Consider the following 14917-nt stretch of genomic DNA (forward strand, 5'->3'; position numbering starts at 1 on the left):
ATACCATTGGACAATCTTAGTAAAATGATGAACTGTTTTTATTTTCATTGTAAAACTAGTAAAAAGCTGAAAGCATTATGATTTTTTCATTTTCTCCACACTTGATCCCCCCCCCTTTGTATATCAGAGATATATCCCATCAAATACTAGTGAACTTTAACTCTGGGGATATTACTATCCTTGTTTGCTGTGGCTTCTGGGAATTATATTTCAGCAAATCTAGAGAACCAAAGGTTCCTAGCCCTTGCATATAAAATGCTTGGAGGAAAAAATGTAGATTATTACAGAAAAACAGCATGCAGGTTTTTGACTCTAACTTAATGTAACTTCAGGGGTGTTCAGCAAATTCATATTTGAACATAGAATGTGGAGGGAAAAAAATCACAAATATTTCTTAATTCACCTAAGGAATTTGTTGAGATCTCCATGCTTCATGTATTCGAAGACCATGATGAGAGGATCTCCTTCCACACACACTCCATAAAACTTGACAATATGTTCATGCTGGAGATTAGTCAGCAGTTCTGCTTCTCGGTGGAAGTCTTTGCGGGCATTGTCACTGGCATCCTTCAGAGTCTACAAAGAAAGAATCAAAAGTTGAAAGGAAAGTATTTATATCAGTGGTGGGATTCAATTTTTTTTTACTACCGGTTCTGTGGGTGTGGCTTGGTGGCTTGCAGGGGAAGGATACTGCAAAATCCCCATTTCCTCCCGATCAGCTTTGACTAGGGAGGCAGAGAATAGATGGGAGCGGAGCCAGTCAGAGGTGGTATTTATCGGTTCTCCGAAGTAGTCAAAATTTCCGCTATCGGTTCTCCAAAGACCTGCTGAATACAACCTCTGATTTATATCCAGATGCTTAACAACTTCTGTATCTTGTTTTTTGGGGAGAAGCGGGGGGGTGATCATAAGATTGAAAGGAGTTATGCCACAGAGATAAAGTGCTTTGGTGTTTATATACAACAGTTCCTGATACTCTTGGTAGCTTCTTTACCAGAGACAAACTCCTTGTGTGTCTAATCACACTTGGCCAATAAAACATTCTGATCTGTTCTGTTCTGTTCTGTTCTGTTCTGTTCTGTTCTTGGGACTCACAACTCTGAACTCAATGATTCTAATATCCAAGTTTTCGATCCATCTTTTAATTTTTTTCCCAATCCAATTTTGGAATATTGGGAAGAAATTATGCCAATGCTTCGCACTCTGTCCATTCATCTGTCTGTCCATCAGCAAGACAACTCTCTCAAACCTGTACATCTAGTCCTTAACTTACAGCACTGAAAAAAGTGACTTCTGACCGTTTTTCACAGTTCACAGTTGCAGCATCCCCAAGATCGTGTGATCAAAATTCAGATGCTTGGCAATTGGTTCATATTTATGATCGGTAGTATGTCCCAAGGTCATGCGATCACTTTTGCGACCTTCTGACAAGCAAAGTCCATGGGGAAGTCAGGTTCGTTTAACAACTCAATGACTAATTTATAACTGTAGTGATTCACTTAACAACCATGGCAAGAAAGATTCTAAAATCACTTAACTAAGGTCTCACTTAATAAGAGAAATTTTGGGCTCAAATAAGTTCGTAGGTTGAGGACTACCTGTACTGAATGAAATCATATTTATTACTGAAGCCAGTCCAGAAGACTGAGCTGAAAAAAGAGCTTCATATTTGTTTTGGGCGACATCTCCCTTCCTGATGGAACTCAAAATAATATTATGAGAGTTTTGGAAAATTAGTAAGCTAAATTAGTCATCGAGTTGTTAAACGAACCTGGCTTTTCCATGGACTTTGCTTGTCAGAAGGTCGCAAAAGTGATCGCATGATCTTGGGACATATTACCGGTCATAAATATCAACCAGTTGTCAAGCATCTGAATTTTGATCACATGATCATGGGATGCTGCAAAGGCCATAACTGTGAAAAACGGTCAGAAGTCACTTTTTTCAATGCCGTAAATTGAGGACTAGATGTACAGGTTTGAGAGAGTTGTCTTGCTGATGGACAGACAGATGAATGGACAAAGTGCGAAGCATTGACATAATTTCTTTTCAATATTCCAAAGTTGGGTTGGAAAAAAAATTAAAAGATGGATCGAAAACTTGGATATTGGAGTCACTTGAGTTCAGAGTTGCGAATCCCAAGAACATAACAGAAAGAGAATATTTTGCAGTAAAATGTCAAGGCTCGGAGCTTTTGCTGAACTTTGTAATACTGCAAAGATGGAGATACATTTGTGAGGAACTACTGTTATAACCATACCTACATACAGGCAAAATGGTATTTATGCAGAAAGACAGCCCTAGTAGCCTGAATACACCCACCCTTATCTCTCCCAGGAGTGTTACAGCGATAACCATAAAACTTCATTTGGTAGAACATGTTGCATCTACATAGTGCTATTAAGCCTTTGCTATAGAACCCCTAAGGAGCCCACTGAGCTTTTGCTTTTGATCTCTAAGAAGCTGCTGAGTTCTATGATGGAACGGTTGCTGTGGTAACTATACACTGCCTTGTGAAACAGCCAAATGAACAATTTCTCTTAATCCAAGATAGGTTCCTTTTGTTTCAGAATTACTCTTGAGGGAACATTTTTTATGACATCCCCTTATGCTGGTGTCCTCAGTGCAGTTCTCATAAGACTAGAAACTCTAATAATAATAATAATAATAATAATAATAATAATAATAATAATAATAATAATAATAATAATAATAAAATCATAGACATCGCAATACCAGGTGATAGCAGGATCGACGAGAAGGAACATGAAAAAATCACGAAATACCAAGAACTAAAAATTGAAATTCAACTATTATGGCACAAACCAGCAGTGGTAATTCCAGTGGTAATCGGCACACTGGGTGCTATTCCAAAAGCACTGGAATTACATTAAAACAGTTAAAACTTAACTAAATCACTATCAGTCAAATGCAAAAGCTGCACTGATTGGATCCGCACGTATATCACGAAAATACGTTACGCCGTCCTAGGCCCCTGGGTGGGGCCCGCCTAGTAATCAATGCCAAATCTGGTGAAACAACTGGCCGCTGTGATATAATCGTATAATAATAATAATAATAATAATAATAATAATAATAATAATAATAATAATAATAATAATAATAATAATAATAATAATAATAATAACAACAACAACAACAACAACAACAACAATAATTCTCCATGCCCTCTCCATCACTCTCTAACCTCAGCACTTTCCAGATGCCTTTTGCAGGATTAAGAGGAATGCATTGGGAAGGGAGGATCTTTCAGTGGCCACCACATCCTCCTATCTCCATGAATCTTTTGCAAACTCTGAGGACAGGTCCTATGCAACAGTAGAGTTGCCATAAAGCTTTTCTTCAGATGAATGCTTAACTTTTCTTGAAATTGAATAGATGTCTTTGTCTAAATCATTGCTGTGTCTGGAAGAGCATTTTATTTTCCTCATTAATTTTAGGGCTTTGTTTGTTTGTATCCCACCTTTATAATTTTTAGAAATAACTCAAGGCGGTGGATCCATTTAATACTGCTCCCTTCTCCTATTTTTCTCTACAACAACTCTGTGAGGTGGATTGGGCTGAGAGAAAGGGACTACCCAGCTGGCTTTCATGACTAAAGCAGGATTTGAATTCATAGTTTCCTGGTCTCTAGCCTGGTGCGTTAACCACTAAACCAAAGTAGCTCTCCTTAGTAAAGATAGTAAACAGTTACTATCATCTTAAAATGTTTCTCAATCAACTCACCTAAAATGATCCTGAACTGTAAATGCTCATTTATTTGTTGGACCATCTGAAGGATAACTCCCTAAACACTGAATAGGATTGGACCAAATTCTATAAGTGGCGGAAGGCAGGAAAAAGAAGAATGAATTCAAAACTGGAGGCAACTCTGTTTATGGACAAAACAATATTTTGGGCAATTTTCCCACATTACTATCATTCCTTTTGAGCCCAAAATAACATTGTAAGGTTTTTGGAAATATTATGATAAAGTAGAAAGGCTCAGAGCTTATACTGAGCTTTGCAATATTGCAAAGATAGAGATAATCTTCTAGATTATATACTGAAAGTGATCCCTACTTCTTTTATATACTGAAAATGATTCCCTAGTATTTTGAATACTCATCCTTATCTCGCCTAGCACCATAAAAAAAGATAAACATAAATTTTCATTTGAAGACATACAATTACTTTCTTTATCTTTACTGATTTCTTTATCTTTACTGATTTCTTTATCTTTACTGATATTTTTAAACAGCAAAATTCTGTGGCTTGAATGTTTTCAAAATGAAAACACAGAAACCATGGAGAGCAATGTGTACGGATGACTAGAATTGTGGAAGAAATCTGTCAGTTCCACATGATACAATTTGAATTAATTGTTACTCCAAAATTTATAATAGATAAATTAGAATGCCAACACAATTGTATTTTATCTTTTGCAGTGTAGTACTTTGACCAATAAAAATATCTAAAAATAGCATAGAAGATGGCATACGAAAATAGCTGTATTACGGGAAATTGCTTGCAAAGAAATGCACACATTAAGAACAAAAAGGCATAAGAATGCATGCTGCAAACAGATGCCAAACCAGGATAGACAATTTTGTTGTTAGGGGAAAAAATACTAATTTCATATCAAACAAGACAGGCAATCTTTACAGAAGTCTGCAATTTAGCCTGTTGCCAGTGTGTCCTCGTAGAATAAGATCACCCCATTTCTGGATAAAAGCAATGGAGCACAAGTCGACTTTCAAACAAGATAGAAAAATGCTATTTCCATTTAGCATAACCCCTCATCACATTGCTTTTAGAAGGCTTATGGAAAGCCAGCATGTCATTTAAATCTCACTTAAGTCCTTCTGCACAGAAGCTCACTAGAAAGTGGACACCTACAAATCAAACTCTCTATAAACAAATTGAAAGTAAAAATAAACCCATTGCTCTCATCTTTCTCCTTTTCCTTTTCCTTTTCCTTCTCCTTCTCTATGAAGATTCTCAGTCCTCCAGTCATGGTTGTCCCAAAGGTGAGGTTCCAAAGGGAACTGGACTTTCTTGATATTTTCCTTGAAAACATTTCGCTTCTCATCTAAGAAGTTTCTTCATTTCAGAACTGAAGAAGCTTCTTGGATGAAAAGCTAAACGTTTTCAGAGAAAATATCAAGAAAGTCCAGTTACCTTTTGAACATCACCTTTGGGACCTTCTCCTTCTCCTTTCAAAAAAGCTAACCATGGTTTTCTTTTCTATGTGTGAATGTGTGTATATTTATTTATCCTATTTCTATACAAGATCTTGGAATACCTACTCTTTTCAAATTATTTATGGTTACAAGATCAGAATATCCGCTGATTTTTTTTTTGCTCTCCCCCTTTCCTTGCCAAGCACTTCATTTTCAGCTGTAGACTTCCAACAAGGCACAACAGTAGCTATTTCTTCACATGCATACAGTGCACAATGCTGTTCTGGGTTGCTCAGCAACCAGTGGGAAGGCATGTCAAAGATCCAATGAATGAAAAGAAAATGTGACAATGCTTGAACATTAACAAAGATAAGTTCTGCTTGTTCTGCTACTCCTCAATCTACATTTCTTCTGAATGGATACATCAGTCACAAAGTACTCCATCTCAACTGGAGAAAACAGAAACCATTTTGCAGAACTGGTGGTCGGTGCAACTCTGCCCTTATTCTGGAGCTCCAAACTCCAGAACATATCCTTACTGTGCTTGTTTCTGGATTTCTTCTTGCATGAATTGTGCTTGTCTATTTCATCTTTTTATCACAGAGACAACCATGGGGTTAGAAAAACAAAGTGAATCCAAATGAAAGCTAGTGCTTAGTTTTGAAGTCAAATCCCCAGATATGTTAAAAAAAAGACTTATTTTGTGCATATTTGTTAAATGTATGGAAGCAGTTGAGGAAGAGAAAAAGGTTACATGCACTGGGGCTGCTCAATCCTTGTATTCTTTTGACAGAGAAAACCAACTATGGCCCCTTTACGACCTGTGGACTTGAACTCCCAGAAATCCTGAGCAGCATGGTTGATTCAGGAATTCTGGGAGTTGAAGTCCACAGATCGTAAAGAGGTCATAATTGCTTGCCCCTAGGTACGAAATACAGCTGTAATAGCATAGAGTGTTCCATAACTGATAATCTCTGGAAAGGATTGGCACGCTCAATTCACAAATAAAGTTTAGAAACTTCCTGCATTTACAGTTTGTGTTAAATGTACAAAACTAAGACTGGGGCCATACAAGTAGCCCATGACTTACAACTATTCATTTAACAACTGTTACAAAGATGCTGAAAAGGTCACTTATGACCGCTTCTCATAATTATGATCATCGCAGCATTCTCGTTGGCATATGATCAAAATTTGGGCCCTTGGGAACCAGCATGTATTTACGATGGTTGCAACATCCCGAAGTCACATGATCACCATTTACAACCTTCCCAAGGAGGCTTCCAACAAGCAATGGTCGCTTAATGGCCACATGGTTCGCTTAATAGCTCAGAAAAAAAGGTTGTAAAAGTGGGTACAATTCATTTAACTATTACATTACTTAGTGACAGAAATCTATTGTGGTCATGAGTCAAGGGCTATCTATAGATGCAATGCAATGGGATTCATTGCAGAGCTCATCAAGATTTGCCACGGGGTATAGTTTCTTAGCGAAGGGGTGTGGTTCAGATGGCAGATGCCTGAAGGTATGCTAGTATTCTGGGAGGACACAAGAGTTAGAATTAATACACCCATAGAGGCACAGGCCTTTATGGACAAAAACAAAGCACTCTTAGAAAAACCAGATGACCCTACACCAGATACACAGGACACGGGAGGGGCCGGAGCTCTGCCAGCGGGGGGAGATGGGGCGACACCGAGAAAAACCAGATCACAAAAATGAATAAGAAAACTTGCTTGACATAAGTTGACCGAACTTATTAATTGAATGTATATGCTGACTATATGTAACTATTTAGTAATGAAATTTTCTGCAAATGTATACTTTGAGTATGGAGGGTGGGGACACCTACCACACATTGCAACCGTCAAAATTTGTACCTATCCACTACCTTTTTCCTTGTAAAATTTTAAAAAAACCAATAAAACGTTGTTTAAAAAAAAAAGATTTGCCACGGGGGTCCAGAACATTTTCTGTTTAAGGCTTCACTTTTCCTCTGTGGGGTGTGCTGGAGGGGACATAATCTCCCAAATGGATAAGGCCAGGACAAAAACTTCAACTAGATTGCATTTGTGTGCATGCATCCTTAACAGTGCACTGAATTTATTCAACACAAGTAGCAATTTTTTTAAAATATATTTAATAGTTTTTCAATTCATCACAGTAACCGTTACAGTTACTAGCAGTTCTTAGAGAAACTTGTGGAGCACCAGAATCAAAAATGGTGCAGAGTTGTATATAGCTCTTGGATTGCAGATTATAGGGATCTGCCTTAAAACAACAGCAATTAACACAATTTTGTAAATACATAGAGATAGGAGTATTACTGTTGAAATCCAAATGTGGATCAATCTAAACAATAATGGGAGTAATATTCTCAGAAAGAAATAGCTTATTCTGGAGAAACAGAAATGACCAATGTATAACACAAGTCTATAGGATTTTTTTTTTTACCTTTACAGCAACCAAGATCTTATCCTGCTCATGACAAAGGTTATAACATTCAGCCAAGAAGACTTTGCCAAAGGCTCCTTCTCCCAGCTCTCTCTTGAGGACGATATTGTGGCGTTTGATATGCTGGACAACTATAATGTAAAAAAAGGAGGATCAGTCATCTGTTTCTAGTTAGGTTTTCAACAGTGGAAACTTATAGCGATTTGAATGAAGTTTGCTATGAGGGTTTTCGAAGTCCTTTTGAGATGGGTCACAGAAAGTGAGATGTCTAGATTTTGCCCTTTCATGATTAAAAATATTATGATAAAATAAAAAGGATCAGAGCTTATACTGAGCTTTGCAGTATTGCAAAGATAGAAATAATCTTCTACAAACAAATAAATTGTGTCTGTAAATACATTCCGGCATTTACTGTATATAACTGAAAATGACCTTAAGTATTTTGAATACTCATCCTTCTCTCTCTTGGCACCAATAAAATAAACATAAATTTTTATTTGATTACAAGTACCTTCACTTCTTTATCTTTATTGATAATGTTGAAAGAGCAAAATTGTAATGTTAGTAGCTTGAATGTTTTTAAAATGAAAAGATAAAAACCCTTCAGAAATCAGGCCAAGTACAGAGCAATGTGTATTAATGACTAGAATTGGAGAAGAAATTGGTTGGTTACTGATACAATTTGAATTTTTTCAAATTGTAATTTTTTCTCCCACAATTGATAATGGACGAATTGGAAGGCCAACACAATGATCTTTTATTTTTTGCAGTGTTGTACTTTGACCAATAAAAGTATCTCAAAATAGCATAAAAGATGGCCTATGAAAATACCCATATTAGGGGAAATTGCTTGCAAAGAAATGCACATATTGAGAACAAATATGCATAAGAATGCATGCTGCAAATAGATGCCAAATCAAAATAGAAACTTTTGTGGTTAGAAAAAGAATACTAATTTCATATCAAATGAAACAGGCAATTTTGTTCATCTTTACAAAGTCTGCAATTTAGCCTGTTTCCAGTGTGACATCTTAGCTAGGCTTCCTACTTCCTGCTCCAAAACAGGCTGCATTCAAATAATTTGTAGTATGGCTATAGTAGTATTTTCCTTATTATCTTCTTTATTCTCCCCTCTTATTGGTTTGATGATGATGATGATGATTGTTGTTGCTTTGCATGCACACTGAAAGCTTCTGCACTGAAGACAAATTCCTTGTGGGTCTGATCACACTTGGCCAAATAAAGTTCCCAATCAATCAATCAATCAATCAATCAATTTCTTACAGCTCCCTGGCCATCTTTTTATTAACATTACTTACAGCTTAAGTAATGTTAATAATAAGCATAAGACCTTATAATCTTTCCAGGTAATTTGCTTATTTCATTATTCATCAGAATTCATACTCATGTATACTACGACAACTTCTAGTAACAAGTACTTAAGAGTATTTGTATTGATATTTAATGGAACATTGCCAAGACTGTCCAAATTGAGTCTTTCTGAACTCCTTGGGTGGTCGGGGAGGGAAATTTCACAGAGTTGAACGTGTATCAGAAATCTTGCAGAGGTCCTAAACATGTGCTACAACCTGGGTCATGCTGGGTTAGGAAAACTGTCACAGAAAGAGTTATTTCCTATCTGTCAAGGACACCATGCATTGTATGTTGTTTTTTACTCAGGCTTTAATTTGTGTTTCTTCAAAATCAAATCAAAATGGCCACAAGCCATAAAAATAACAAATAGCATAACATCAGTCACTAACATATATCCCTCCTCCTTAAAACAAACCTCCCCAATTATTCAATCAAAGCAAAGAGTGCCAAAGCAATAGTTAATAAAAATAAATTTAACTGGGAAACTCAAACTTACAACACAGGAAAGAAAGTGATAAAATAAACACAAAACTGTAAAACTATTTTATACATGATATAACTTTTATAGAATTTATGGAAATATATACTATAGATCAGTATCTGTAATCCAAAGCTTTCAAGAGGTCAGCATATGTTGATCTGAACGCCAACTGGATTTCTTCCAGTTAATACAAAATGTGGTGATGACCACCAGCTCAGATGATTTACAACGAGAATTAGATAAATTAATCAAGGACAAAAGAACCAATGGCAGGTAGTCCTAGTGGCTATGATACTTCAAGAATCAAAGGAACTGCATCTCTGAATACTGGTTGCTGGAAAATAAAAGTAGGAAAAAGGAGATGCCCCATATTCTTCTGGGCTTATTATGGGCACAGCAGAAGATGGGGAATGTTAGTAGATTGATCTTTTGTCCAACCAGCATTGTTCAACTTGTATTAATTGCACCAACAGTTTTCTTCTTGTTGATGAAGGAGAGAAGTGTGGTGTTGAAATCACTCTTAAAAAAATATCTGGAATAATTTTACAGAAAGGAATTCATTTTTTGCAGGATCAAGACTGTCAGTCATCTGGGGATATCTCTGAACCTGTGGATTTCAGAAAATAAATTAAAAGAAGGAAAACAAAGCACATTTGTCTCATGTCACAATCATTTTTAAGTTCCTTTAATAACTATTTCCCTTTATTAACTGGGGGTGGGGATTTCACATAACCCGGGAAGACAAAGTGCATGCTCTTTTAATTGAATCCAGCTTTCTCTGTGGCCTCGATCTCTTGCTCTTCTTAAATTAAACTGCCACTTACTCTGTCTCTTTCATTCAACAAGCAGGATAAAGAAGGCATTTCATTGTAACAAATATGATTTACAATTGTGGTCAAGGTAAAAAGGGGAGAGATAGAGATAAGAAAAAAACATGGACAAATATTTTTAAAGGAGTTTGTATAATAGGCTGCTAAAGAAACTTATTGCTAATAGACTTAATCTTTGGTTCCACTGGTGTTTTCCTTGAAGTCTCTTTTTTGAAAATAGATAAGATAGATAAGGGGAACTAGAGATACTCCTTGGTTCTGTTCTTTTGTTTTGTTTTGCAAAACAGTCATTGTTGTCTCCTGGCTACTGCTGAGCACCACTAATTCTACATAACAACTCTGCCTGTTTCATAACCTCTTGAGATGATGAGAAGAGTATATACTAGTGCAAAGGATGCTGCAATAATAAGATAAGGAAAGCTAGTTTATTTGTTTATTCATAATCATAGCATGATCTTTGTAAAAATGGTTCCAAAATCCAACACCCTAATCACAGAGCAAACTAAACCTCCAGTTGTAAACTCAGGATTTCCAATTTAATTGAGGCTAGGCTTTGCTGAATTAATTTCTATGAAGACCGAACCAATCTTATACATTGATTTAGCTGGCTTACTTTTCTATAACATTCAGTACCTTCCAGATGTTTTGGGACTTAATTCCCAGAAAGTTGCAGTCCCAAAACATCTAGATCACACCAGGTAGGGGAAAGCTAATAAACTTTTACCGTTAGTTGCTCCGCAATATCTACCTGTTTCCCCGAAAATAAGACCTCCCTGGATAATAAGCCCAATTGGGCTTTTGAATGCATGCGCTAAAATAAGCCCTTTCCCAAAAATAAATCCATCCAAAAATATTGCAACACAGCAGTAGCTGTGAAGTGACCACGCTTGTCACCTCCTGCACCTCAAAAATAATAAGACCTCCCCGAAAATAAGGCCAAGTACTTATTTCGTGGGTCAAAAGAAAATAAGACCCTGTCAGTAAGCAAACATCTTTCTCCTTGACTGGAAGATATTGACACTGGATCTTCTAAGATGAGTGGATAGTAGGTCTTGTGAACTGCTAACTAGGGCATAGAAAACCTTTGCTAGACCAATCCTTGAATACTGCTCACCTGCCAGTAATCTACACTGTATATCGGACATTAATACAATAGAGAGGGTCCAGAGGTATTTCACACAAAGAGTACTTAACTCATCTGCTCACAATAACATATCTTATGCCACAAGACTTGAAATTTTAACCCTGGACAACCTCGACCTACGCTGCCTACGTTCTGACCTAAGCATAATACACAAAATTATCTGCTATGTCTTACCTATAAATGACTACTTCAACTTCAACCGCAATAATACATGGGCAAACAATAGATACAAACTCAAAGTAAACTGCTCCAAACCTGATTGCAGAAAATAAGACTTCAGTAATACAGTGGCCAATGCTTGGAACACGCTACCTGATCCATTTTTAGTTCCTCAAACTCCCATATCTTTAACCGTAAACTGTCCACCGTGGACCTCACACATTTCCTAAGAGGTCCCTAAGGGGGCATGCATAAGCGCACCAGCATGCCTACCATCCTTGTCCTACTCTCCCCATTGATATGTACTTATTTTATGTGTTCATGGCCATGTTACACTTATTTATATCCATCTATTTGTATCAGGGACGTGCGGTCATTGGAGGCAGGGGAGGCAGAGCCTCACCTCTCATCATGAAATAATAATATATAATAATAATATCCACAAGGGAGTTTCATATATATAAGAGGAAGAGGAGGGAGGAGGAGGAGCGCGCACGGGGCGGTGCCAGCTGGGCAACCGGCAGAGGCAGGAGGGTTCTCGGAAGTGCCAATAACCTTCCTGCCTCCGCTGTACTTTGCGCGCTCCTCGTGACTGCAATAGACGTCCAGAAGTGGCAGGGGCTTGTTGACATCGCCGCAGCTGCCATGCGCGGATGGACGGGCGTAGCGAGAGTGGCGCCGAGGCAGTCTGGCGGACGAGCGACCGAGGATCAAGCTGCCTGATCCTCCATCGCTCGCTCACTCGCTCTTTCGTCCGCCCAGACCCCTCGGCGCCACTCTGGTTACCTCCAGCCGGCCGCGCCCAGCAGCGACGTCGGCGACGTCATCAAGACGAAGTGGCTTGGAGGCAAAGTGCTTTTCAGTGCTTTTCTGTGCATCAGGCGTTTAAGTAGATAGCCGGATGTCCTAAACGCCAGGCGCACAGAAAAGCAGCTGCTGTTGGGGAGCGCAGAACGCGAGCCAGCGAAGCGCTCCGTGATCCTTTTCTGTGCGTCTGGCATTTAGGTAGATAGCCAGATGTCCTAAATGCCAGGCGCACAGAAAAGCAGCTGCTGTTGGGGATCGCAGAACGCGAGCCAGCGAAGCTCTCCGTGATCCTTTTCTGTGTGTCTGGCGTTTAGATAGATAGCCGGATGTCCTAAACGCCAGGCGCACAGAAAAGCAGCTGCTGTTGGGGATCGCAGAACGCGAGCCGGTGAAGCGCACTCAGAAAGGCGGGGAATGGGGTCACGTGAGCTTGAGGCTGAGGCAGCCTCAGGCTCCAGCACACGTGGTCCCATTTCCCGCCTTCCTGATGACGTCACCAGCCTCATCAGCCGTAAACCTCACCGTACGTCACTGATTTGTACCAATCTCATGTGAAAATGTTCAGGTCTATACTAATACCTGTTACCTTGTACATGTTGACAAAAATAAATAAATAAATAAAAATAAATAAATAAATAAAGGAGCATCAGGCTGTAAGTGCAAGATACTGACTTTTCTGCTAAGGGCCAAGGAAAGACCATCTAGTAAAAGCACAGACTTGCTGGATTTATTATACAGGAAGGCTAATATTTGCTCCTATGATGCAGTGACAAGGAATCCACCTGAATCTCAACAGACAGGATAATTCTTAATATGATGTTAAGTTCAATGGCAAGCATCACATCCTAGTTTTTTCTGTGCTAGCCGCTGTTCTTATTCTCCCTCTCTCTTCAAATGCCTCTCTCTTTCTGAGTTGATAATTACAACATTTGATGCCAAGCAGCTGTCACTGAGGAACAGGGGCTGCCCAAATACTTCCGCTGCACAATGCATGCAGGCTTATTGGCTAATTTAGTGCACTATAATGAACTCTCCCACTGGCTTCCTTCCACCCAGAGCATGGAACACAGTGAAACATAGACTACAAGCTTGGACATTTTGTTCAGATGCATTTGAAAGGAGAGGAAACAATTGGGAGAATCTGTACACACAATTGTCCCTTATGCCCAGCTTACCCTTGCTTAAATAGTGAGCATCCGGAAAACATCCAAGGGTGGCTCTGATTGTCAGAAGGGTAACGGATGTAGCCTTCTGACAGATGTAAGGTGCTGCTGAATAAGTATGCCCATGGCCAACGGGCAATTCACACACTCACATAGGGTGGGAGAGAGAGAGGGGGAGGGAGGGAGAAACTGACTGATTGACTGAATGGTTGTTTCAGCTTTATTCCCACTTTCACTTGCTTAGTCTAATGAATTTGACGTTCAAAATAGCAGGCATCAATCTTTTGGAACTTCTAAATTTACTCTAACTTTTGCCTAGTTCCATAGTTTAAAATCCTGTTTCTCTCCAAGAAGCTTAGTGTAAATCCCCCTCCCTTTTTAAATCTTAAACAAAGAGATAGAAATGTGGCCATGGTTACTCTACAACCGTTTGTTTCCAAAGGTATTTTTGAGCATAATCTTTCTCAGCCAGAATCCAACATTCTAACCAATTCTCTATACTGGATGTCATAGTGCCAGCACATTGCCAGCAAGAGACAACAATTATGAAGAAAATCAAGGACCCAGACAACACATATAATAATTGGGGAAAAGCCATACACACATACGTATCTAATGTGGATGAGTCAGAGGACCAATCAGCACAAATTCATCCTGCACAGGGCTGGAAATTTTGATAGGGGGAGAAGAGGTTAATCTAGCCTAGCATCTCTGATTATTTGTCTCCCAACCTCATAGGCCTTCTACAGTCCTTGAGGGAACTTGAAATGTAGGGCCAATTGCTCTGTTAAGAAGACCAGGATGACATTCTGATTAATTAGGAATCCTTAATTTTGTAGTTTTAGCTAATGCTAAAGAAAGCAACCCATATCAACCATTAGCACCAGTCAATGGTAGTTGTGACACATTTTTAAATGTTCAGTTGACTGAGTTTCATGTTTAATGAATAAAGTATAAGAATCATAATCATAAGAATCATAAGAACAGCACCCAAAAATGCCAATGCCAACTTATACAAAAATGTCACCAAAACACACACACACACACACAGAGAGAGAGAGAGAGAGAGAGAGAGAGAGAGAGAGAGAGAGAGAGAGAGAGAGAGAGAGAGAGAGAGAGAGAGAGAGAACAATCCATTTTGAAAACAATGGAAAAAAGAGTCTTGAGAGTTCACAAGGTTGATACTTTATGGCGCAAAGCTATTACAGAATCTAATTGTTCTGCTTTAGATACCATGAAGCGTTCTCCCAGAAGGTAACAATAAAAACTGGCCATGGAGAGGATGTGTAGAGTCCATGACAATACTGCAGACCCTGGCACT

General features: G+C 38.6%; 1 protein-coding gene across 10 annotated transcripts in view; it reads right to left on the bottom strand.

Annotated features, from left to right (window-relative positions):
• NTRK2 (neurotrophic receptor tyrosine kinase 2) overlaps positions 1-14917 on the bottom strand; it is a 222669-nt gene that overhangs the window by 44373 nt on the left and 163379 nt on the right. For all 10 annotated transcript variants that reach the window (XM_081945225.1, XM_081945224.1, XM_081945223.1 and 7 more), the window contains 2 exons: positions 7639-7769; positions 404-576 (listed from right to left, as the gene is read on the bottom strand). In XM_081945225.1, the coding sequence (XP_081801351.1) occupies positions 404-576; positions 7639-7769 (304 nt within the window). The remainder of the gene's footprint in view (positions 1-403; positions 577-7638; positions 7770-14917) is intronic.

This window comes from Natrix helvetica (assembly GCF_964273705.1).
Source record: "Natrix helvetica genome assembly, chromosome: 2".
In the NCBI taxonomy this organism is placed as follows: domain Eukaryota; kingdom Metazoa; phylum Chordata; class Lepidosauria; order Squamata; family Natricidae; genus Natrix; species Natrix helvetica.